The 26079-nt window shown below is 34.9% G+C and overlaps 1 protein-coding gene across 1 annotated transcript in view; it reads left to right on the forward strand.

Moving 5' to 3' along the window:
* XRN1 (5'-3' exoribonuclease 1) overlaps positions 1 to 25212 on the forward strand; it is a 38503-nt gene extending 13291 nt beyond the window's left edge. The window contains exons 11-43 of the mRNA XM_065674925.1: positions 1596 to 1659; positions 2377 to 2482; positions 2865 to 2954; positions 3088 to 3244; positions 3594 to 3713; positions 4723 to 4892; positions 5738 to 5858; positions 5955 to 6053; positions 6821 to 6924; positions 7443 to 7574; positions 8366 to 8528; positions 8972 to 9085; positions 9557 to 9655; positions 9819 to 9934; positions 10838 to 10984; positions 11354 to 11443; positions 12411 to 12546; positions 13277 to 13333; positions 14018 to 14150; positions 15236 to 15305; positions 16418 to 16643; positions 17275 to 17367; positions 18048 to 18143; positions 18382 to 18496; positions 19036 to 19100; positions 19495 to 19605; positions 19970 to 20095; positions 20413 to 20569; positions 20882 to 21060; positions 21315 to 21428; positions 21510 to 21627; positions 21929 to 22080; positions 22287 to 25212. Of these exons, the coding sequence (XP_065530997.1) occupies positions 1596 to 1659; positions 2377 to 2482; positions 2865 to 2954; positions 3088 to 3244; positions 3594 to 3713; positions 4723 to 4892; positions 5738 to 5858; positions 5955 to 6053; positions 6821 to 6924; positions 7443 to 7574; positions 8366 to 8528; positions 8972 to 9085; positions 9557 to 9655; positions 9819 to 9934; positions 10838 to 10984; positions 11354 to 11443; positions 12411 to 12546; positions 13277 to 13333; positions 14018 to 14150; positions 15236 to 15305; positions 16418 to 16643; positions 17275 to 17367; positions 18048 to 18143; positions 18382 to 18496; positions 19036 to 19100; positions 19495 to 19605; positions 19970 to 20095; positions 20413 to 20569; positions 20882 to 21060; positions 21315 to 21428; positions 21510 to 21627; positions 21929 to 22080; positions 22287 to 22577 (4131 nt within the window). The 3' untranslated portion in view covers positions 22578 to 25212. The remainder of the gene's footprint in view (positions 1 to 1595; positions 1660 to 2376; positions 2483 to 2864; positions 2955 to 3087; positions 3245 to 3593; positions 3714 to 4722; positions 4893 to 5737; positions 5859 to 5954; positions 6054 to 6820; positions 6925 to 7442; positions 7575 to 8365; positions 8529 to 8971; positions 9086 to 9556; positions 9656 to 9818; positions 9935 to 10837; positions 10985 to 11353; positions 11444 to 12410; positions 12547 to 13276; positions 13334 to 14017; positions 14151 to 15235; positions 15306 to 16417; positions 16644 to 17274; positions 17368 to 18047; positions 18144 to 18381; positions 18497 to 19035; positions 19101 to 19494; positions 19606 to 19969; positions 20096 to 20412; positions 20570 to 20881; positions 21061 to 21314; positions 21429 to 21509; positions 21628 to 21928; positions 22081 to 22286) is intronic.
* The last annotated feature ends 867 nt before the right edge of the window (positions 25213 to 26079 follow it).

Genomic DNA, 26079 nt, shown 5'->3' on the forward strand with positions numbered 1-26079 from the left:
TAAAAGACTTAAATGAAGTGTGTTGTCATCCTGGTCATATCAGAGAGGGACAAATCATGGCAATGCGCTGGGGCTTGGCCTGTGCTAACAGAGCACAAAACTATTTTAACCAGAGTTCAAAACTATTGAGCCCCTTCAAAAGGAAAAAATGTCTCTGGATCTGATGGCAAAGCAAGAGACAATGCAGCTACCTCCAACTCCAGATACAGCAGCTGCACCAACCGTAGTGAGTACACCAGCTACTCAAACTCCGACTGCAGCAGATAATGCAGCTACCCCAGCTCCAAGCACAGCAGCTACACCAACCCCGGCGACAAGTACAGTAGCTACTCAAACTCTGACAGCAACAGACAGTGCAGCTACTCCAGCTCCAAGTGCAGCAGCTGCACCAGCCCCAGTGACAAGTACAGCAGCTACCCAAACCCCGACAACAGATACTGGAGCCAGTCCAACCACAGTGATAATCACTGCAGCTAAACCAGAGGACCAATTTGTGCCAATATCGGTTGCCCCTGTACGCAAGGGGAAAAGCAAAAAAAGAGGCAAGAAAGATGAAGCAAGATGAAGAAACAATGTGCTTGCTACCTGGGACAGCATCTGACCAAGAGTTAATATTACGTGAATCAGAGGAAAAAGAAGTGGTGGCTTCTCAAACCCGGACCTCAACTGAGCTATGGAATATGCAAAAAGATTTTACCCATCAACCAGGGGAGCACATCGTCACCTGGTTGCTCCGATATTGGAACTAGAAGGCAGAGAAGCCAAGCAGCTGGGATCGCTTGCTAGGGAAGGGGGAATTGACGAAGCAATTGCAAAAGAGAAATAGTCCCTCAGCCTTTGGAGGTGGCTCTTGTCAGCTGTGAAAGAAAGGTTTCCATACGAGGACGATGTTATGAGTCACGACACAATGTATATCATTATCCTGTTCTTTACTCAAGTTTGTGGTTTGTAGGAACAAAATGTTAGCTCTTCCTTTAGTAAGGTATCTTAGTTGTGGTTGTTTTCTTATTTACTTGAGAAGTTTGGAGTAGTCATATAGTATTGGCTATCTGTCTTGGCTGATCCTTTGAATGGCAGCAACAGTCAGGAGCTTGCGTATCTCAGGTACAGGGGAAGAGTCTGCTTATTGAAAGCTACTCAGTGCTGTACACAAAAGACAGTGTGAGAATGAAGTGAATGTTTGGCTTGTTTGACACTCTAAAACAAGATTTCTTGTGTTCTTACTTCCCACATCAGTCATTTGAGCTCTTAAAAATTTACTCATGAAAAATTTGACTGCATACTGGTGCTGTAGCACAATGCATGATGTAGGTAAAAAACCTTAAATAGGGCCTACACAGTTTTGGAAACAGTAGTAGTTTGGAAAACTAATATTCAGGTATTTTATAAAGGTAGTTGAGATTTTATTTGAGCCTTCTCAGAGATAAAATAATTTTCCCTAGGCAACTACAAGAGAAGGAAATATAGTGGGGTTTACACTAAATAATGTTTAAACATCTTGATTATAACATTGTGAGTTGCAGATTATATGGTTGTAAATGAGGTTTGTGCATTTTATTCTGTCTTTTTCTTTGTCTCAAATACTAATTTAATAGGCTCAGGAAAATTACATATGTTTGGCTGCTTTAGAAAAAAATGAAGGTGAAGTGACTCCTAAAAGTAAGTGCAAGTGATTTTTCAATATACATATTACAAAAGAGAACTTTTTTAATTTGTGCATAGACTTGGAAGATCTGTAAGAATTCTATGTCAGAAATGACCTTAATCTAAATGGCAGAATTTATGTAGTTAGCTCTTGATAAATGGAACTGCACATCACTGGCTTATGGTGAGAGGGAACGGGGTTTTGAAGTGCTTCTTTCCTGATCAGTGTTTTCATGATGAATTAAAGGAAAGAATGAGCAAATCTCCAACATTATGGTTTTGATAATTGTATGCTTAGGTAAATTGCTATACAAGTGGGGATAAATGAATAGATTTTTATATGGCTTTGGGGTTTTTGGTTGTGTAAATTGTCTTTAAACTCATTCCACTTGTAAGAAATGCCTTTTGCCCATGTTATGAAATTTAACGTAAAAAATGTATAACTACTACTCCATGATATAAGATGTTGCTGGAAAAAGGCTAAATTTTAAAATGTATTTTAATGTGTTATTTTGTGAAAGCTTATATTTTCTTCTCTGTTCTGTAATTGGGCTACAAAACGGGTTGCCAGTCTTTAAAGAATAAAGAAAGTTCCAGACTTGGCTCTGCGTAAAGATTTTGATTGATTGTTTCATGGTACTTCAGTGCAAGAAAGTCAAAACTGAAAGTCTTCAACCTTACTGTAGTAAGGAAGTGAATGTTCATTCTTTTCTTGTCATGACTGCTTTTCAGCTGTAGTGGAAGATGAACCAGAAGATGATGATCTGTTTGAAACTGAATTTAGGCAATACAAAAGAACTTACTACATGACTAAAATGGGTGTAGAAGTAGTTTCTGAGTAAGTGTATGGTTTTTTTGTGGTTTTTTTTTCCTTCTTTTTTCTATTTTTTTTCTTTTTCTGTTTTAAACACCCATGTCTTTACATATGTCTAATACAAGACAGAATTTTCATCCATGTTGAAAACACAGAACACATGGCAGTGTATTGCATTGGTGATACTTTTGGCTAATAGAATAAGAGCTGCAAGCAAAGTTTTCTGTAACAGTATGTGAGGACCAGAGAGAAAAATTCAATTAGTATTCTATCAATCTGGAAAACTATGGTCTTATTAGGTTCCCCAAATGCTCTATCTTCATTCCTATGTACAGGGTGCTAAGTAATTTTTATATACTAATGAAAATGAGGAATACTAGTAAGTATCTTCCTTTTTCCTTTTAAGTGACTTCTTGGCTGATCAAGCTGAGTGTTATGTCCAGGCAATACAATGGATTTTGCATTATTATTACCATGGAGTTCAGTCATGGAGCTGGTAAGAAAAATTGCCAAATGAGAAATTGTTTCACCTTGCATGCTTGGAACATTTAATGCAGTTCTGTTTGTTTCTGATCAGTGAACATTGCTGTGCTAAAACTGAGTAACTTGAGAAATTTTTTCCCATGCAGGTATTATCCTTACCATTATGCACCTTATCTGTCAGATATTCGCAACATAGGTGAACTCAAAATGAAATTTGAGCTGGGAAAACCTTTCATGCCATTTGAACAGCTTCTTGCTGTACTTCCAGCAGCTAGCAAAGATTTGCTACCTAAATGCTACCAGGTAGGATTTAGAATTAAATTTCATCTATCTATTGTTTACTGTTTGTCTGTTTTATTTTGAAGTAGCTCTTTGCTGGATATTTTTGCGTGTCCTCTTAATTATATTCTACCTCCAAATTTTAGGTGTAAGGTGAAATACTTCTTACTGTTCTTAAGTATATTGTAGAGTTAGTAAGAAATAGAAAGTTTTGCGTTTGCTAAGCAATTTCAGACTAGGATATTTAAATGATGAATGTTAAATTCCTGTTCAGCCTTGAATTGGTTTTAATACCAGCCTTCCTCTATCTCTTCCTAGCCTTATTGCTGATTTGTCTCTGGTAGTATTTAATTTCAATGTTGTATTTTCCTAGCATTTGATGATTAGTCAAGACTCTCCTATTATAGAATATTATCCACCAGACTTTAAAACTGACCTAAATGGAAAACAGCAAGAATGGGAAGCTGTAGTATTAATCCCATTTATTGATGAGGTAAGTTCTTTCAATGCCTGCTCTCTATAAAAGCTTTGTAACAAAGTGCTAAACTTTTTAATTAATCAACAGTTAGACATGCAATTAAATGGAAGTTTAAATTAATACTTGATAAGACCACACAAAAATATAAATGTTTGCTGCCTGGATAGTAAGTTACCACAAGCGAAGTTAGCTTCAAGTGGCCGAAGTCTTAAGTAAAGGCTGTGGAATTTCTGTGGTTAGTTCATGTTTTTAATCAGCTATTCAAATATTTAGTTTCATACTCTTTGAGGGGAAAAAAGTTATATCTATAAATACATAAAAAGAAAAATAAGAGAAAAAAATAAAAGAAACACTTGGAGAGGAAATAAACCCCAGACTTTTTACAGAAAATCTTTTCACATGAACACCAGTAAATGGGTAGAAGACATTAAGAACAAATCAAATGGTAAAAAGGAGAGGAATAAAACACAAGGTTTTCCTTTTGTAGATAGGATAATATTATATATGTTGTAATATCTTTTATCAGATTAAATTTGAGCACATCAAAGAGTGGATGAAAATAAAAGTGCAGATTAGATGTTAGAGCATATACAGGTGGTGGTATTGCCTATCGTTTCCATAGTTTGCAGTGACAAGTTGGCATGACTTAGTTTTCTCACAAAAGGCAACACTTGCTACTTGAATGACACATAAGTTTTTGAAAATTTTTCAAGAGTTATTTTGTAGAAATTTATTATAACATTTAAAATCTTTTTAATATTTCTTTGTATGTTAATTGTAAAAGGCAAAATATGGCTAGCGTTTGGCAACCATGTTTGCAGAAAGGTAATCTGTATCCTCCAAAGCCATTCCATTGGAATTGTTCTATTTTTATTACAGAGCTGGGACACAAGGAAAGGTGGGGCCGCAATTAGAAACTTAGCATATTAGCCAAAAAAGTGCAGGTATCCACTTACCCGCAGTGGATGTTTCCATGCTAATTTTTGTTGCCAGTTTCACGTATGCTAATTTCTCTAAAATTTAGAAACGACTGCTACTGGCCATGGAATCCTGTAACAAGTGCCTAAAAGAAGAGGAGAAACGAAGAAATACTCACAGTGCTTGCTTAATGTACTGGTATGACAAAGGTGTAGAGTTTCAGTACATGTCACCATGGCCCGAGAAATTCCCTGCAATAGAAATATGTCATGCAAGGTAAAACTGGCATAACTGGTTTAGAGTAGACTAAAAGTAGGTAGAATACTTTTATTAGCATTTTAACCAAAGCTTGTATATGCCAGCATATACACTGAAAGAAAGGAAAATGTTGAATTATATGTTACCTGTTGTGGATGGCACGGTAGAAGTGTTTAGAATTAAATCATTTGGTAAAAGTGTTTGTCCCTTCAAACATACTTTGCCTAACAGACAATCCAATGCCAAGTCAGCAAGAACACTCTAAGAGAATTACTAAACTTTGTATGACACAGAGGATGAAAGACTGTTACAACTACCTGATAATAGTTACAATTTATCAGCATGCTAATTCCAGAGCATTTGTAAAAAAAAAAATGAAAGTGTTTGTGTCCAGTGCAGGGTTGAACACAACTGTGTGTTTCACCTTTCTTGCATGGAAAGTAGCCAGCTTTATATGACACAGGCTGAGGTTTTAAGACTAAATGGAAACCTAAACTTGATAGTAGTCAAAGCATAACAGAGGAGGAGTGCCTATTGCAGGATTACACTCAGTGGAGAATTAACAGTTGTGAAAATGAGTGATATGGTATGGAACTACTGCAGTTAAGAATTTCACAATAACAGTGAATAAGATGGTGAGATAGGGACATACTGTGGCTTGATGTTTTGTCTTTTTCTTAATGAGTGGTGTCTTTCCAGCAATAGCACAATGTTTTGTAGAGATTCCAAGTGACTTAAGTTAATTGGCACCCTACAGAAAAGTCAAAGCATTGGTCAGTTAATGAGTGTTTGAATGAGTAATAAGAGTTTCTAGAGTCAGAGGTCAATCTGTTTGAGCAAACATTGTGCAACTTGTTTTTTAGGTATAAAACAATACCTTTGGATGCTTGGCACGTAGAAATAACCCACAATAAGATAACTAAAATCAACAAGAGTGCATTATATTTTTGTGGATTTCCTACTTTAAAGCACATTAAGCATAAGGTAAAAATTTCTCTCTTCTGATGTTTTCCGTTGTATTTAATAGACAGCTATGTAAGAGTTCCAGTAAGTTTTATGTGCTGTTTTGTTTTTACACAGTTCTATCTTAGAAAAAGTGGTGTACAGGTGTTTCAGCAAAGCAGCCATGGAGAGAACATGATGCTAGAAATCATAGCTAATGGGAACTCAAAAGAACAGGTAAGCAGTCAGCTCCTAACACCACAAAACCAAAAAACAAGCAAACAAAAAAAAGGCACAAAAATCCCCACAACGAAACAAAAAAAATTGGAAATCTGGGAAAAGAAAAAAGTTTCAGAGATAAACAAATAAAACCAGGAAAGAAGAGAGGAGGAAAACAACAAGATAGAATTTTACAGGAGAGAGTTAGGGAGAGCGAGTATAAATACTTGGCAGAGATAATTAAGTAAGCCAAAACAATACATTAAAAATAGTAGAAACTCATTGAAAAAACAACATAATGTGCAACTAAAATTACAGATGCTGGTTAAATTCAGGACATAAGTGCCACTTCTTTATTTCAGTAAAATCTAAAAGTAAAATCTACAATAAAAAATATTCCACTAATTTCAAATTGTCAGTTCGATCATTGTGTCCCACAGACACAAATAGTTCTCAGTGGTTTAACAAAAAAGGTACATAGTAAGTCTATACCAGAAATGTAAATCAGTCCAGGTCTTACAGCTAACATAAGCTACATGTAAAGAGCCACAATTGGAATGTGATACTTTGTCCTTACAAATGAAATATGATTTTCCATTTCTACTAAGAGATTGTGTTAAATGTATCAAAATATAATTTATAGGCTAAAATGAGCTTTTTATTCTGAAAGAAAACCTGTTCTTTAACTAGGGTGGCTTTATTGAAAAAACTGTGAAAACATTTTAACAGAAATCTTTTAGTATGTTAAACAATCAGTAACTTCTGGTTGTTTGGATTTTTTTCAGGTAGTAGAAAATGTTGCCAGTTCGGTGCTTGGAAAACGTGTTTTCGTTAACTGGCCACACCTTGAAGAAGCCAGAGTTGTTGCTGTGTCAGATGGAGAGACTAAGTAAGAGACATTTCATAGATTGTATTTGTCATCTTTATTATTTTATTCAAAATAAGTTCTTAGGCTGCACAAGAGTTTTGGGTTTATTGCAGTACTTGCTGACAGTAAGTTAGTCCAGACGTATCAAAGGTCGCTTGGTGGAAGAACCTTTGTTTGACATTGTTCTGAGGTTTGGTTATCTCTGTAGAAGTCTAGTCCTTCAGTATTTTGCTATTGATGTAGAAGTTTGGGAGAGATCTTTCGTAACTTTGAGAAGGAAAATGCATGTACAGAAATCCACACAGAATTAATGTAAAAGAGAACATTTCTCCATATTCTTCTTTTCAACATGTGCACTGGTATTTTTTTTTTTATAAAAAATATGCCGTGTGGGCTCTTGTAAGGAGTTGAGAAAATAGTGCTGCAAGTTTTCAGGTCGTTAACAAATGATTTCTAACTATTCTAAGTTTTGTTCACAACTGGTTATGTCTATATTAATCTCACCTGGTTAAATTCATACTTGTCGTAATATTTTCAAGGTTTTATTTGGAAGAACCACATGGCACACAGAAGCTTTACATGGGAAATGCAGTGCCCCCAACTAAAGTTGCGTATGTTGGAGATAAGGAACAGAGCACCTGGTTCAAAGACATTCAAGGCATTTCAGAGCAGTAAGTAACTTTGCAAATCAAGTGTAACTTTGAATTTCATAGCTTAGAGATGCCTTGTTTGATATATTACAGACATAAGTAGCACAGAAGGGTTGCTGTAATTTAAAAAAAACCAAAACCAACACCAAAACCAAAAAGCCACCAAAACAAAAAGCCACCAAAACAAAACAAACTAACAAAAAAACACCAAAAAACACCACAAACACAAAACCACCAAACTGACAAAACAGTGTATGCTGATATTTCAGAATATATGGAGTTAGTCTGTAGGTATTTAAAATTAGATGCTGTTACAAAACAATCCTCAAATGAATGAGTTCCAGTGTTTACTCTCCCATTCAGTTTTCTGTTCTGGTCTTAGTAATCTTCAGTTGTATAAGGTATATAGAATAGAGTCATACAATATGTAGTTACAACTTCAACAGCTTAGCATTGTTAAATTTGAATATAGCTCTTGCTTTTCTAGAGTGTAGGTGCCCAGTGGAACACAACTGAGTTAAAGAAACTTGCCATTTTATTAGATGTCATTTGAGTTAACTGCCTTAATTACCCCAACACTTCCCACTGTCAAGGTACAAATGTGTTTGAATTAACACACTTGGCTGTGTAATAGTTGTGCAACTGCCATGTATAAGCAGTTGGTTAAGCTGTTTATTCTGGGCATTTTTATAAAATGGGAAGCAAACTATTGGTATAATTTTGTTGTTTATTGTATTCCAAGCAATTAATTCTGTCTTCTTGGTTCAGTTCTGTTTATTGTAATCAAACTAAATGTTCTGCTTTGTATTCAGCTATCAGAGAAGAAAAGGAATAATTATCCATGAAACGTCAATAGTTGTATATGCTCAGCTACTCACTGGTAATAAATATCAGCTGAAACAAAATGGAGAAGTTTATTTGGAGAAGCAGTGGTCAAAACAAGTTCTTCCTTTTGTTTACCAAACTGTTGTCAAGGTAAATTTAGACGTGCACATAGTACCTTATTCTGTTGAGAGTAAGCAGAGGAAAGGGTATATGTTCATTTAAAACAAAAGAATGGACAAAAGTAAACAAATTAATGTCATTTATTGTATTAAAAAGCATAACATGCTTAGGCAAGTATTTCATCATGAAATTTGGGAAAAAAATTGCACAGTTTAGAGATTTTACTGAAAAAATACCTTTTGTCATGTTTTTACTAATGGTATTTTGAATGAAGTACAGTTAGTGGTGCTCAACTATGCTACTACAGTAGGATAGTTGCTTGTGTAACAGCATTTGTAATATAGCATTAACTTCTTTGCCTTTGAATTATTTCGTATTCAGATGTTTTAGAATAAGTGTGTATTTAGATGAACTTCTTAATTCTACTACAATCTGATGGTACTTAACATTATTAATTTTATCTTTTTATGTAGGATATCAAAGCCTTTGACTCTCGTTTTTCAAACATCAAAACTTTGGATGACTTATTTCCTCCTGGAAGTACAGCCTTTATGCTGGGATCTCCTTACTATGGCTGCATGGGAGAAGTTAGTTCCAATCACTTCTTTTTCCTTTTCTTTTTTTTTTTTTTTCCCTAGACTTTGTTATTCACAAGCCTAAAATAATAAAAATATGTTCTGTGGTAGTAGTGGTCGCTTGCTAGCTAAAATTCCAAATCAAAGATTCCCTCATGGCTTAGTCAGAGGAGGAGGGAGTTCTGCTTTCCTTATTACTGTTGCTCACATAGCAGGAAAAAGGTAGCACAGCTTGAATGCATGATTATTTTTAGTAATTATTTGGGATAATTTGCAAGGCACAGAGTTCCCATTTTGGACCAGTTTTAGTTGTTGATTCCTTTAATGCTGTTAGGTTGCCTCTATGAGGAAGCACTGCACAGATGAAGGCAAGATGATGAATCCAGAAGAATGTCTGTGATTACTGCAGCAAAGTTACTGGCGAAGTATCCAGAGACAGCTGGTTTTAAGTAACATTTTTAATGTGTTGTATTTCTCTCCAAGGTTCAAGATTCTCGTGATGTGATCACAGAAGGTAGAATACGTGTTGTCTTCAATATTCCATGTGAACCCCAACTTGATCCTTTAATACAGAACCAGCATGTAAGTGCTTCTGGTTTTCTAGTAGAAGTTTAAACAATCGGCCAAATATATTTTGCAATGGTAAATGTCTTTAAGGGTTGCTTCCATATCGTTCATTTGCCCTTTGTATAAAAATCATTATCCTTTGGGAATTGCCAATATTTTTTGTTTGTTTGTTTTAAAGAAATATTCTGTGAAATACAATCCTGCATATGTTTTGGCCAGCCGTCTTGGAGTAAGTGGATATCTTGTCTCCAGATTTACAGGGAGTATTTTTATTGGAAGAGGATCAAAGAAAAAGTAAGTTCTATTTGTGAATTTTGACTGTAGAGAAGCTTCTGAATTCTAATACAACTTTACCTAATTTCTGGTATGTTTAAGTGTTGTGCTTACCAAGCATATAACAGTTTTGTGATGTGAAGCTTTAAAGTAGATTTTCTGTGAACTAAATTCATATGCAGTGTTTTTCTCTCCTATCATAACCTTCCTAATTTTTGTTTACTGGAGAGTTGTTCTGTAGGCTTTAGTATTGTGAAAGACATAAATTGACTTTCCTGGTTAGCTATTCACCTAATTAAAGCAAGAACTTGAAATTACTTTGCCACACTGAGAGCGAAAAGTGGAATTGGGAACTAATTTCATTGCACTTAACATTACTGTTGGTATAAAAGGATTATAATTGTACCTGTATTTTTTTTTTCAGAAGTAGCTGAGACTAAAACTGCTTTTTATACATAGACACACATATATATATATATGCATATACATACATATAAAAGGGAAGCAATCCCTATAGTTTTATGAATGTCAGAATTGTGGTTTCCTATGACAACTCACTAAGGAATTGGTTGATGCATGAGCATCTTCTTTGATTTAATGTGTACATTTGTTCCCCACTGGTTGTTCAGGGGCATCCATCTACCTTTTGGTAAATGCCAGGTAGATTGTGGTTGATCAGGTCTCTATTAAGGAAGATGGGTAAAATATTCCCTACCTTCCTTTGCAATAAGGTATGGACGTACATGTGGAAAGTTACCACAGCACAGCATATGTCCTGTAACATTTACAACCGACACAATGCTAACAAGTAAACAATACAATGAATTTAATTTTAATTTTACTGTGGTTTAAGGCTGAGGATATATGTTTGTGTTTCCTAATGTATACACGCACATAAGCTAATAAACTTTTTTTTACTTCCAGCCCTCATGGAGAACAAAAGGCAAATGTGGGACTAAACCTGAAGTTCAATAAGAAGAATGAAGAAGTTCCTGGCTATACTAAGAAAGTTGGAAATGAATGGACGTATTCTTCTGCAGTAGAACAACTACTTGCTGAGTATTTAGAAAGGTAAATATTGGATACAAACTTCATCCAAATTATCCACCTTTGGATCAGTCTTTGGATTTTGTCCTCTGAACACACATCTGACAGCCAGTGAGTTTGCTTTTGGAGACGGCTTGATTTTTTTTTTTTTTTTTTGTTTTTGTTCCAGTGTTTTCCTTCCAAAAGTCTCTCCCTCCAGGGTGAAGCATATTTTTGGGATAGAATAATTCTGTCAGCAGCTTGACAAATGTACAGTATGACACTAAATTAAGTAAGAAATAATCTGTCTGGCCTCCACAAATTTTGAAGCTCGTCAGAGTTTGTTTTGATTAGGCTTTTCTGTGGTATGTGCTGATGTGAAACTAAATTTATCTTCCATTCATTCATTTTTAGGGTTCCTGAACTATTTAATTATATAGCCAAGAATAGCCAGGAAGATATCTTCTATGAAGATGACGTTTGGCCTGGAGAGGATGAGAATGGGTAAGCCTTCTTTCTCCTATTTTCCCCCACCCCTAAAATAAGTAGAATAAAGACTGACAACATTATGAAGTTGATGGTAATCAAAGAGTGGCTGTTATGTAACTGTGACCTTGCTATTCCTTGAGCAACATGAGTTTAGTCATGACTCTCAAAAAAATATCAGAATGTTGTACATTGTAGTTGTGGAGTTCAAGTCGTTGTCAGACTCCTATCTCAAGTTTGGTAAGTGAGAAAACTAATTTCCAGTGGCTACTTCATGATTCTTGCTTTTAAAGTAACCCTCAAGAAGCATACTCATGAATAATCACTAAAATCACCAAAAGATCACTTTTGGAAGATAAGCAATAATTATTTCAATTGTTTAAGATCACTTCAAATTTGAAAAATAACACGTTCAGAATTTAAAGTACTTTGTACATTTTAAGTATGCATTCAGTCAGTTTCATGGGAGACAAGGAGCAACCTTGATTCCAGACACAGTATAGAAACATTTAAATGGCTTTTAGTATTAGCTCTATTCACAGGCTTGAGATGGTAATTCTGCATGATGCAGAACTCTTGCCGGGTGCATCTACCACTGTGGGATACTAATTTCAGGTTTGTGTTCTGTTTTAGTAGAGGCATGCCCTGAAGTTCTTTCTCACTGTGTTCCGAGACACAGCTAGTCACAGAACCTTTAATCACAGCTGGTCATGGTTAGTTGATGGGATGCAAACATAATTTACTGAATAGTTCTTTTTTCTTGGCAAAACTTCAGTTTATAATTTTGAATCAGTATTGCATGATTCAGTTAGATTTTTATTTTTTAACCCTTATTGTAAACTCATGCAGAACTCTTAAATTGTTACATTATGAATGTATACAAGCACTGCGCCTGTATCATAATACCTGATGATTAAATCAAGGAATGTGGTGAAATGCGTTATTTATACAATTAAAAGTTTTAATTCATGTCTTTTTTATTTAGAGCTGAGAAAGTTCAAGAAATTGTTGCCTGGTTAAAGGCACATCCTGTGTCTGCTTTGTCTCGTGCATCTTGTGACTTGCAAATTTTGGATGCAGCCATCGTTGAGAAAATTGAAGAAGAAATAGAGAAATGCAAGGTATGCAGCTTGGTATCATTGTGAGCAGGGGTCAACAAAAAAAACAACTGCTTGTTACTTTGTGGGTTCTTGAATTAGAATAAGACGACTGAAGATTACCTCTCATTCCAAAGAAAAAGAGTACAGAATGTAATGTAAGACCTGAATTTGTAATGTGAATTGTCCTTGAAATTCAGGAGAACTCATTATTAATCTTTTTAATTGACTCTTTTTCAGGCAATCCAGCAGCATTAGGCCATACTCCGTTCTCTGAACCGTGATTTTTAGAAAGGAACATGTGTCAGTATATAGATTCTGAAATATTGAAGTGATTTTTCTATGTGCAGTGTCAGCTGGTTTTCTCTTACAGTTTCTTTTTGGTCTGAAGAAAATTAGAAAATTGTGTTTTGGAAGCCATAGATCAAAAAAGGGGACAAGAAAATTACTAAAGCAAAAGCTAAAGGCAAAGCCACATGAAACAATGGGCTTATTTCTTTGCAATTACTTGCAGGGTCATGTTAATAAAATCAGTGTGAGTTCTCAAATTAGCCAAACAGTGCAAAAGCTTTGGTAAGAAATCCCATGTTTTGAAAACTGGTCTTAGTCATCCTAAAGACTTCACAAAGCTGTATACCTTTATCTAAAAGAAACAGAAGACTTCTCCATTATCTTTTTAGGTGTTTTGTTGTACCTGAAATCCAGTGTTGGTTCCTACAGTAGTTTGTAATAACTTCCTGTTTCTTTCCTTTAGCAGAGAAAGAGCAACAAGAAGGTGCGAGTAACTGTGAAACCCCATTTACTGTACAGAGTAAGTGACATGAAAAGTGGGTTTTTTTTTCTTGGAGTCAGTATGTCCAAATGGTGTTTATTTTGCGTAAGCATACCAACTTTCAGAGAGGGGAATTTTATGACAGTATTGACGGAAGAAGTTTTATGATGCCTTCTAGAAAATCAGTTTGATAGCATCATCTGTCTCTAAAAAAGAGAGAATTTCTACTAAAGACTCCGTCACGTATTATACTGACTTTCAGTTCTTTTCTGCCTTCTGTCCTTCATGCTTCTACAGTTATTATTGGCTGTACAATGAAGGCAAAATAAAATGTACTTCCTATTAGTCTCTTCTTGCCTGTTTTGATTTTTATTCAGTTCTTGACATAGAACTAACTGCTTATCTTGCTTGGTATTTCAGAGATAGCCATGTTACTGACACAGGCAGGTTACACCTGGTGGCTTTATTTTATCTAAATTGATCCCATTGGTCTGCCTTGGGTCATGTACGGCACTGCTGTTACTCAGGCAGCAGCAGTAAGTGACAGCAGCAAGAAAAAAATGCTTTGTGTCTAGGGAGGAAAAATTTCTGTTCTTAAACTTATGCACGCACACACACGAAAGTTCACTTTATAGTGTGTTTCTGATATTGTTGTAAATGCATTTTGATTGTAATCCCTATTTTGTTTTGCAAACCTTAACACAGTCTTTTGGTCATTGTCAGCCATTAGAACAACAGAATGGGGTTGTTCCAGATCGCGATGCAGAGTATAAGCTGTTTGACCGTGTTGTCAATGTAAGAGAGAACTTTTCCGTTCCAGTTGGTCTTCGAGGTACCATTATAGGAATTAAAGGAGGTAAGAATTTTTCATAATTATGGCATTATAGCTATATAACAGCACAGCTAGTGATGTGAAAGCAGGCTTCAGAAAAGTGTTTTGTCTAATGTTTGTGAACGCACAGAAATTTCTCATCTATGAAGCCTGTGTAACCTGAAGCCACTAATGGCATATTTAATTCTTCAAATTAAATCTACAGGTATTCTATTTTAATTTTATGTGTTAACAATGCTGTACTTTGAATGAGAAATTATGCTTTGTTTTTTCTTAATATGAAGAAGGCAGAGATCTGTGAGAAAGAAGACAGTCTGCAAAAAAGGAACAAAATGAAGTTATGGGGAGATACGGGCAAATTTAGGAAAAGTAGAGATAATATTAAATGTTAGCCTGAATACTTACATTAAGCATAAAATTTTATCAAATATTACTTGTCTCAGATTGTTTTATTTGGAATTTGGTTTTTATTCTGTGATATTCCATTTCTGTTAAATGGCATGGATTTATACCTTCTTTGACAAGATTATCCATAAATGTATTTCAGGTAAACAAAAGGATTTGTAGAATCATAGTGGCATTGCAGTTTGAGATACAGTAATATAGACTGTTTTCATACCTGGCATTTAAGTAGTTGCTTTCTCATTCAATTGGCATTCAACAGAATCTTGAATAGACTAGACTTGAGTGCAGCTTTTTTAAAAGGGGTATTTTTTCTGTAATGATCATATACTATAATTTTAAAGGAGAGTTAGTCTATCATTGTGCAAGAACGTAATGTTAGAGCTGTCAGTTTCCAACTGCCTGAACATAAAGATGGCTTGCATCTCTTTTCTGGCAGTTTGACAGCTGTGACATACTGCTATAAACTGCAGGTTGATAAGTTGTTATGCATGGTACATAATCTAAAAGGGCAGATATGACTTTGAGAAACATATCTGAGTTGTTGTTAATAAACTCATTTAAGGAATAATGTTGGTTTTGTAGCTGATTAGTTAGGTTTTGATATTTTTATTATTTACTGCGTAGCTAATACAGATATTTACATCACTTATATGAAAACAGCTGCTGTTACATATATAAGATGACTTTTTTTTTGTTTTCTGTAGCCAGTAGAGAAACAGATGTGCTCTTTGAAGTTCTATTTGATGAAGAATTCCTTGGAGGCCTAACTATAAGGTGTGTGCAGGGGGTTTCATAGTAATTTCATGCTGTTGGCACAGATGGCATGAAATTGTTGCTGTTGGATTCAGTGACTATTTTTAATACCTCTTTTTAAAACTTTCTGAACAGCGTTGGTCAGTTTTTATTTCCTTCATGTTTCTTTTTTGTTTCTTTTTTTTTTTATTCCTCTCTGAGTACAGATAATTTTTATGAAGCATATATTTTATGTATTTTGGACATGTTCTTTAGGCTTTTTTGCATGTTTAGAAGCTTGTGATTTGTAGAAAGCAAATATCAACCAGCAGAATAAAGCACTAAATCCAGATGTCTCTCTAAATGAATATGTAGAAAACAGGTTGTAATCAGTATGTCTTCAACATGTCGATTGAAAAATATTAATCATCTGTTCCTCTGGAGGAGGGACTCTGAACTATCAGTAAGTGATACTTAGGCACTAAATTCTGACCACCATTAAAAACCTGAACTGTTCTTTCAGGAGGTGGAGGCATGGTTAATGCTTTTGTTTTAAGAAGTTTGGTAACTCTTCTGTAAGTAATCAGGTGAACTTCTGAGTGCAAATATTTACTCAGCAGGCTTTATTTTACTGTTGTTCTTAGATAAATCGAGTTTTTTATGACAGAAATTAGAGGAGAATCTTACCCATCCCCTCTGTTCAGCAACCATAACACAACCCTTTCGCTTGCAAGGGCATATCCTGTAACACAGAAAATCTTCGGTATTCGAAATCATAAAGGAAGATATAAAACTGGTTAAATGCTGTGTAAGTTCTGTTTATAATTCTGCTACTGGCTTCAGTTTTTATCTTGGAAAAATGAATACTTGTTTCCTGGTTCATAATTTTTTACATAAATATTACAGAACTGTGCTATAACAACTCACTTGTCTTTAAAATTTCTTTGAGCTCAGCGCTGAAAGGTACAATATAAACCCAGAGTACTAGTAATGACTTTTCTGGTTTTGACAGCCAGAGGGCAAAGGAGAGAAGAGTGGGATTATCACTGGGTAATTCAATACTGGATACAGCTTTCAGCCTGTTAATGTTAAAATATATTGAAATGTCTGTAATTGAACTACATGAAACAGCTGTGTCATTTGCTTGTCTTAAGGTGCTCACCTGCCAGAGGGTATCGTCTGCCATCAAGTGCCTTAATTAACCTGTCTCATGGTAGTCGGTCAGAAATGGGAAATCAAAAACTGACAGCCGTAGTTAAACCTCAGCCAGCTGTGAATAACTACAATTCATATGCATCCGATCTGTCGTCTGTATGCTCACAAAAAGTGCATCTAGGAGGCCTCAACCATTCTCCTCGCTCCCTTTTTGTTCCTACTCAAGTAAGACTTTTCCTTCATTTTTACAGAAATGTTTTTTTCCTAGATGCTGAACTATGACCATGGTTACCATCTTCATTGGTACAAACAAAATTTAATTTTTGCATTGGTATGTTAAAAGTAGGATAATCTTTATGAAATGAGTTAATCAAATAATGAAGAAGACCAAACGTCCTTATTGACAATTGTAGCTCCAGCTGCCTTTCCAAGAGACAAATATTTGGTGTCAACAAATACTTTGCTGAGCAGAGAGGTAATTGTTCCCTTAAAGCTCTGTTCAAAGTAGTTCTTCCTGTAGGCCAAGTTCACCCATGCTCAGACAGAAAAGACATGATATCCTTGTTGGTTTTGCTTCTTGGTTATGCTTTATTTTGTTTGAAAATACAGTAAAGGGGGGAAAATTACGGGTGAATTGGGATCCTCACTAGTTTGATTAAGTTTTACTTTTTAATAAGTGATTTCTTTAAGGAAAATCAGCTGAATGGGTATCTTCATGTTGCTTATAGGTGTGTTTGAGAAGCACTGTCTCATGTTTTTTAAGTCTGTACAAGAAAAACTACTTTCCAAAAGAAAATTTAAGGCAATGATACACCTGATTTTTTTGGTGTTTTTTTTTTTTTCTCGTGTGATTTAGCAGATGAATGGAAGACAGCATTACAATCTCAGGGCTGAAAATCAGGGCACCTCTAACTCACCCCAAAAAGGATGTGGCAATCAGAAAAACAAAGTGAGTGTTCTGATTCATTTAGTAGTGGATCTGAATGTCTCAATATTTTGGCCCCCTGTTTAAAGTGGTCCCCTTTTCTCATGACTAATAGATAGCTTTGGGTTAGTACATCAGATGTTTTAATCCTGATACAGACTGGAGCAGAACTTGTCCCTGTTCTTGAATGAGTATAATATCTTGTGTTGTACTTGTTTAGAGTCTAGATTTTCAAAAGTGTTTTTTTTTACATAGCTGGGCTTCAGTTCTGTGGTAACATACCTGTAATGTCATTAAGCAGTTGAGACTGACTGATAAGGCCTTACAAAATAGGATACTAATAATAAAATTTAAGAATGCAACCAAACATGAGAGCATGCTTTTAAAACCATTTTGAATTATTGTCTAATTATACTCTGTGATAGTAACTTCAGTTAATAACAAATCAAAAGCAATCTCAAACTAAGATCATTTCTGTTTAATAGTCATTCTTAGGAAAAGATGTTACATAAATACAACCTACCACAATAGCCTATTTCATAAATTATATATGTGCAAGTTGTAGTATCAGTATGAAAATTCCTGCTATCTGAGCACTGTTAGACTTGGACAATTTTCAGAATGTCTTTATATATGCGTAGCTGTTCAGAAGTGGGGTTTAAAGCTGCTGAGCTTGTTGGGGGTGTTGTTTCTTGTTTTGTCAGGCACAGAGTAAGCAAGATGATGAATTCTGCAGCATATGGCAGTCACTGCAGAATTCTGGGAAGTCTCACCACAGTCAGCAAAACATGCATGAGAAGGTTAGTATATAAACTTTAAACAGATCCCTGGAGTCAAAATGTGAAGGTACTTAATTTTATATATCAGTTCATTACATCAGAAAACTTTCTAGTTAATGCCACAAATAAATAAATCCTCTGGATGAAAGTATTGTTACACAGGGTGTGCATAGCTGTGGAAGGAGGTAATCATATGGGACTACTATGTAAATAATACATAAATAGTTTTATGGTTAAGCTTTGATGTTTGAAATCCTAGGGTGCAGTTCTACCTCAGGAAATGAAGCTGGGAACTGGCAATCAGTTCTACAAGCCAGGATTGAATGACAGCAGCTTTAAAGGTCAGCAGAGAAAGCAGGAGCCATATAAAAAATGTAAGTACTATAATTAGACACTTTGTTTAGGAAAACTACTTGCTTTAGCTAATCTTCTTTGAAATCTTTTTGAGTTTTTGTGGTTATCAACAGAAAAAAATTTACTATAGTTACATAAACACTATGTTGCACTTGTTATTGCCAAATAATGTCCTGGTGTGCATACTTGAACCTTTTAATCAAGCTGTTCAGCATTATTATGACTTTCCACCCATCTGATTATTAAAATAAAAAAAAAAAAAAACCAAAAAAAAGAAAGAAAAAAACAAAAGCCAAAAAACAAACCAACCACAACTTGTCTTTGAAAATTTGCTTGTGATCATGTTTGTGGAATATAAAGTCAGATATGTTATTGCATATACTTCATTTTATCTTACAAGAAAAACATGCAACAAATTACCTGTGAAGTATGAATTAAACATTTGATGCAAACATTCAAATCAGTGCAACTTGGTGTGCTTGTACAGAGTTATTTATTTTTTTGAGTCTTGATCATTATAGTTTTTAAGAGCATTTCAAAAGAATACATTCTTTTGTAGTTAAAGAAGATTCCAAAGTTACAAGAGGTGAAAGTCAGCCACATAGTAAAATATCAAACAAACAGGTAATTTCTTCCGTACTGAGTAAATGTATTCTTTTCTTTTCATTTTACTCTAATCTGGTTCATCATTTTACAGTTTTCTCTGTAACTGGCATCTTGATTCTTCTACTAGGTAAATTTTATTTTGGAGATTTTTTTTCTCTAGAGATTTTACAGACAGAAAGTGAGAGAAAGTACATAAGATGTATAATGATGATACAAATTATTTTCCTATTCCTGTTAGACTCTAAAAGCTATGCTGTAATGGCAATACGTAAATGCTAGGATTTTAGTAAGCTGAAATCCTCTAAGAATATTAGCTTGTGAAAGCTATTTGTAGATGCATTTCTAATGTGATTGTGTTACAATGAGTAATGGAATATTAGTATTCAATAATAAATGCTGCAGTTTATTTCAGAATTTTGCAGGTGTGAATAAGTACAATGTCAAACTTTTGAAGAGGAATGAAAGTCCCAACATGCCTGTAATTCAGAAAGCTGGAGTTGATGGTCCCTGTACAGGTGGAAAGGTAGTATTTAGACATTTGATTTTCTTGTGCTCTTTGAATAACTTCAGTTTCCAATTCATTTTGTTCCAATTATTCTTGGTCACTTCTGTGCAAATTCATGTTTATAGCAGATACAAGACAAACCTGTGTAACCTTGGTCATTCTTTAAATCAATCCTGTATTGGTCAACACTTGAATCTTTTGTATGCAAAACTTGATGTAGTCTTTGGGTATCTGTTCGCACTCTGAGCAGACATGACAAGCTAAAAGGAAAAAAAAAGAAGTCCTGAATAAGCATAAAATTAATCTTAAACGTATACCCTTCCTCTTGCATCTGCTTGTAATATACTAAGTTGATGTATCTTTTTTCTATATTTGTTTTAAGAAGGACAATGAACTTGAAAGCCTTCTAGCTTCTTTGAAAATTTCCAAAGAAAATGAAGTGCAGACTTATTCCAAGGAAGCAAGAGCTACAAATGAAGAACATCTGTCACCACAATCATTTGCTATGGTCTGTATACTGCAGGATCATTACATTGCAATTTAGCATCTGCTATCTTAGCATCAATGCTTCTATTTAAAGAAACTCTGTGAAATCTTATATTGCCTTTTAAACATATTGATGAACTTTTAATTTTCTACTCTAAAAATAAATAAACACATTTGTTCATGCTAAGATGCTGTTATCTGTACTCTGATGAAATGTTTCCTCTGATAGGAAAACTAAAACTCAGATTGGGTTACTGATTATGATTTTCAGAGTTAAGTGAAAAGGTAGTGTTACCTGAATGCCAGCATGTCCCTGAATGGTTTATTTTATTTTTAAAGAAAGGAACACAGATGCTGAAAGAGATTTTGAAGATAGATGGCTCTGACCAGGAAACAAAGAACGAAGTGAAAGCCCAAGTTAATGATGTTCCTGCTCCCCCTAGCAGACAAGATTGCCATGGAGCTGCCTTGCAATATAGACAAAGTAAAAAAATGGGTATGTTTGGACATCAGCTCATAGTTCAGAGTTTCACCTTGTAGTGGCATTTTACAACGTAGCTGACAGTACAGTACTGATTTTCAAAATATTAAATAATTTCAAAATATTAATAAAATGTCCATCTTTTTCCGAGCTAAAAATCTCTTTATATATAGTGTCCTGGGTTTTGTTTGTCAGATATGAAAATACCAGGAAAAATGAAATATGCTTTTTTCACTTTCTGCTAATAGCAAGTTGCTGTCCTTTCAGTGCAGGCAATGTTTGTGCTACAGCTTTTATACTTTTTATTTTTTTTATCTCTTTTGTCAGCTGCTTATATGAACAAGCCTCATAGCACTGGAGGCCCTCAGAACACACCAGCACTGGAAACTGGAGGTCACCCTTTTGCTTGTCCACAGCCTGCACTGTCTACTGTTGCTGAACTTTGCCGTATTTGTTCTCTTGTTGGAATGCCGCAACCAGATTTCTCTTTCCTAAAAACACCACAGGTAAAAAGATTTTTCAGGAAAAGTTAAAAGTTCTCAACTTTGTTTCAGCTATCCTAACTAGATGATCTATAAGGTCCCTTCCAACCGTAATAATTACATGATTCTATATTCAACATTTGAACTGAAAATCCATCTAAAAATAAATCTTAGCTCCTTTTGTTGCCTTTTTCCGAAACAAACAAGCAAATCCTCTGTTTCTCAGTTTGTGTGTCAGCAATACAGATTCCCTCAAAAATCTTATCTCGTTTTTCTAGACAATGACAGTTTGTCACATAAAATTATCAAATGGTTTGTTGGTTCATGGACCACAGTGTCATTCTGAAGCTGAAGCAAAGGAGAAAGCTGCGTTTTTTGCTTTACAGCGTTTGGTGAGTATGAAAAGGATCTTTTAACATCTGTATCTCTGTTGCATTGTGTCTGTTTGTGATCCTTCGGTTCCTTCTTCATAGAGTGCTATAGGAGTAAACTTCCCTTCGCCTCCAGCTCCACCAGTGTTTCCAAATTATCAGCCACTGGGAGTTCCTGTGCCACCTGGATCTATTCCTCCAGTATTTGCACAACCCACTGGTAAGTATACTAATATGGTTCATTCTGATAAGGATGTGGAGATGCTAAGTTACATGTGCTCTGAAATGTAGATGCGACTTAGTGCTCTTAACTGTGCTGTCATCTAGGTGTAGTCCTGTAAAAGCAGAAATGTTTGGTATTTTTTGATAATAAATAAATACCTGTTTTCAAGTAAACATGAATAATATGTGGCTTTATTGAAAAAACATGCAGACAAATGTAGTTGGTGTACTTTTGGGGTCTTTGGGAGTTAGTATCCTCTTTTTGAGGAGAGCGAGCTAAAAGTTACTTGTTTTCACAGCTAATATAATGCCTTCATCGTCTCACATGTTTGGTCCAGTGTCCTGGGGAACTCCAGTGCCTAAACATTATTATCCTGGCTCCTATCCAGGAAATGTGTCTCTTGCAGGAACTATACCTGTTGGTTCTCACAACCAGTTTATACCTCTGCAGGTAAGATTGTTTGTGGGTTTGTCTTAATATTCTGTTTCTGTAAAAACAAAATGTGCCTACATGATGATTGAAGCAATACCCGGCCTATGAAGCACTATTTAGGATTAGAAAATAATTTCTAAAATTGTACGCATGTTTTCTAAATGTGGAATATTTGCAGGTTTTTCAGAATGCGTTCTGTTTAATAATATTTATTTCATTTAAAGGTAACTAAAAAAAGGGCTGCCAGCAAGAAGAACTTTGAGCACAAGGAGTTTCAGAGTTTCCCGCAAGCTGCACCACTAAAGAATGAACAGCCAGTGTCTTCTGAAAACACACAGCAAGACAGTTCTTCAGCTCCTTTAAAATCTCCTCAAGCTGCTCAATCAACTCTTTCATTTCAAGACAATGTGGCTACTCCAAAAGTTCCTCATAACAAATCAACACCAAACACTTCCAGCAAGCGAAAGTCAAGAAAGCTGGCTGTCAATTTTGGGGCATCAAAATCTTCAGAATAAATATGGTAGCTAGGTGTATCCTATCTTCAGCTCTTCCCCCACTGTTATGTTCTGTCATTTAAAAAAATCAGAAAGCTCTATTAAAAAGACCAGCCACTTTAAGTATAATATAGAAAAAAAATGCATTTTCTTTGCTATGATTTTCAGGTTGTTACGAAAACTATAAAAAATTATGTTGAACCTCGATTGCTTTGACTTAAATCAGCAAAAGCTAGGAAATGCTGAGTTAAGGTTACCATGTCATCAATTGTGCCTAGGTTTCTAAACAGTGGCTTACAGACTATACCAGGTAAGCAGCAATAACAGTGGCAACCTCAATTCAGAATTGCCTTGCTTTTGGGGAGGTATATGGAACAGTAATAAGTTGGGCATCTAACATTGCTTTAGTATGACACTTATATTCTAGCTTATTTTTAAATAGTGTAATAGGACAGAAAGGAAAAATTATTTAAATGCAGCTTTTATATTTTCTCTCCAGGTCCTTCTGAGTTGAATCAGGGAGACTAAAACCTAACTACAGCAGAGCTGCCATATTTGCTTTAACTGTGAACTACAGGTTTTATATCAGGGCAAAAACTTTCTGACTTTCAAAATGTAGGTATTATTGTGTCTCTACTACTAGAGAGGCAAAAAGTGGTTGCTGATCCAGAACCTGTTTCAGGAGATGAATTTATAGGATGAATTAAAAAAAATATAAATTTGTAAAATAGAGACCCCTTTGGTAACGTACATTTAATTTTTTTTTAATCACCAGCATTATCAATGTCATTGTTTTCTGATGATAAAATAACATAAATATTTACTACAGATCTACAGAGCCTCCTAAAATGTTAGTGATACCCTGATTTGGTATCTTTTTTCTAAAGTAGAAAAATGGCCAGAGTTTGATGATGTCCATGTGTGTGTACATAGCTGTCAAATTTATAATTACTTAAGTGTCCATTTCTCTCTGTAAGAGCCTGCACCCTGAAAACTTCTCTGTGGTGGGTTCTTTTTCTTTTTTTGTTGCTAGTGACTTTTAATATTTATTTTTCAGTTTTGTGATAGAAGTTCTCTGTAGCAAAATGAAATTATCATTATTATATTCCATAAGAATATTCAGGCAAAAGGTTGACCTGTGTTTTTGGAGGGAGTTCTACTGTAAAAGTAGCTCCATCATTCTTGGTTTACATAGGAAAAATGAAGGCTCGAAGGTGCTTGTACCATTTTTAACCCACAAGTACCCTTCTTATTGACATTAAGAAGAAATCTTCAGTCTAATTAGTGATTCATTTTGTTGCCTCCAGGCAGGTTTCATGTTGGATCTACAAGTCTGTGGATTTTCTTTCCGTTCCCCTACCTTGTGCTTTGCCTCCATTTCTTGGTGTAGTGCCAAGTTTCACAGTTCTTGTGGTATAGGATTTTTTTAATATTGATTTCTCTGAAACAGTTGTTGCCTCAGCAGTGTTTGTAGAATAGCAGCAAGCTGCAGGATCACAAAGGTAAAAACAAGGTTAAGAAATTTTATTTCATTTTACTTGGTATTACAAACCTTGTAGAATAGTCTGTATGCAGTCTTAAAATGTATCTTGTTCTCTCTATATCCATCTAGTCTCAAGAGGGTTTGAAAGCATATTCCATGAAGAGAAAGTTGTATGCTTCAGTGATTTATTTTCATTAGCAACACAAGACTGCCATGATGCAGACATGCCAATATTTTGGAATTGTTTATGTGAAGTTATGAGGCACAGATGCTGTTCCCCCATATCTTAAGTGAGCTATCTGACCGTCAGAGAAAAGATCTATTTAGAAGTTTTTATGATGGAGAGGACACTATGTTAAGTTCTAGCATTGCAGAACTGTGACATATCTGGATAGTCAATTTATGCAGATCTTTTAGAAACAAACTTATGATGGACACTGTACTCATCACCGGTAAGCACAGCAACTTTTATTACTAATTACATCTGACTAAGACTTCCTCTTCAAGTAGAATTGCTACATTTACTATATATAGCTGCTTAAACACTTTATTCTGTAGCTGCTTCATCTTGTATTAGTCCCTGGTTTTTAGTTTATATATTCTATGATGCTGATTGCCTGGTGCCCAGTTCATTACAGTTTTACATGTCCTGCTAGATGCGACATCTGCGTTGATCTATGTCCCCTGTGATTTCAGTTTTATATTTTAACAAGGTGACTATGTTTAATTCATACAGATATAAATTTAAGCATTTGTTTTTCTCATAGATATAAAGTATTTTGTAAGCACTGGAGTTTTTCATTAGATCTTATACAGAGCAGTATTTTACTAAAAATCCAAAAGGGAAGACTTTTATGTGCGCATTTTTGTAGTTTCTGATTTTTTTAAAATAACTTTTCATTGTTTATCTGCCAAGTGAAATGTTTTAAATTTGCATATGAATGGATACAGAATGTATTTTTTGTGCTGTTTAGTGTTAAGTGTGCATTTGCAGATTTTTAGCATGTAGTTGCACAAAGGACTGTGCAAAGATATTTTCAAATATGAATATATGATACACTGAAGGAAAACATTCATGAAAGTTAAATGCTATATAAAACTTTAATGCAATACTATAATTTTATAAATTGTGTCTGTGTCTGCTTGGATTAAATATTGAAACAAGAAACATCATTTATTTTCACTGCTTTATTTCCAAATACTATATGGGACCTTCTGTAAGCTCCAAACCAAAACCTTTAAGATAGAAATTAAATATCATGAAGTCCAGTTTCAGTGATTCTCAGAAGCAGCAACTGCTCACCCCTGAGCTGTTTCTTGGTGGCTTTCAAGTACTATTCAGTTAAAGATGCGAAGTTTGTTGAAAAGGCTGTTGGTTACTTTGCAGTTAAAAGCATGTAAGTGATACTGATCTTTCAAAATTTCTTCCCCTCTGTTACCCATTGGATTTATTAAATTGCTATAGAAAGGGCAGGAAGATTAATTTCCAGCAAGTTTGGTCCTAGTGGTTCTTAACATAAATGCAAAACCAGCTTATGACTTATAAGTAGGAGGAGCCATGGGTACCTAGAAATATTTGTACATCTTTTTCTGTACCTGGAGCAAAACACTGTGCTGAGGTTTTTGCTAGAGTAGGGTAAGAATAGTCGCCTCATTTGTAACAAGGCTTCTGAATGAAGCATAATGACAAACTTCCCTAAAACCAGTGTCATCTGTTTGAATTTGAGACAAATGGCAAGTTAGATTTCATAATTAATTTCCTTATCCCCAAGAATAGCAGATTTTTATAAATCCAGTATTGCCAAATTCGTGTTGATAGATTTTACCCTTATGTTAGACAGGGTAAATTAACTCGCCTTTGTATTGTGTATACCATGTGCTGAATTTTGTTCTCTTTCACCAGCTATCTCTAAGATTATCTTCAAACTCTACTTGTTCTCTTCTAAAGCATAATGAATATTGTAGTCATGTCAGTTAATTTGTAGTACCTTTGTGAGTTTTGAACTTTGTTAAACCCTGTCTTTTGCCAACTGCAGCACC

This window comes from Lathamus discolor, chromosome 3 (genome assembly GCF_037157495.1).
Source record: "Lathamus discolor isolate bLatDis1 chromosome 3, bLatDis1.hap1, whole genome shotgun sequence".
Classification (NCBI taxonomy): domain Eukaryota; kingdom Metazoa; phylum Chordata; class Aves; order Psittaciformes; family Psittacidae; genus Lathamus; species Lathamus discolor.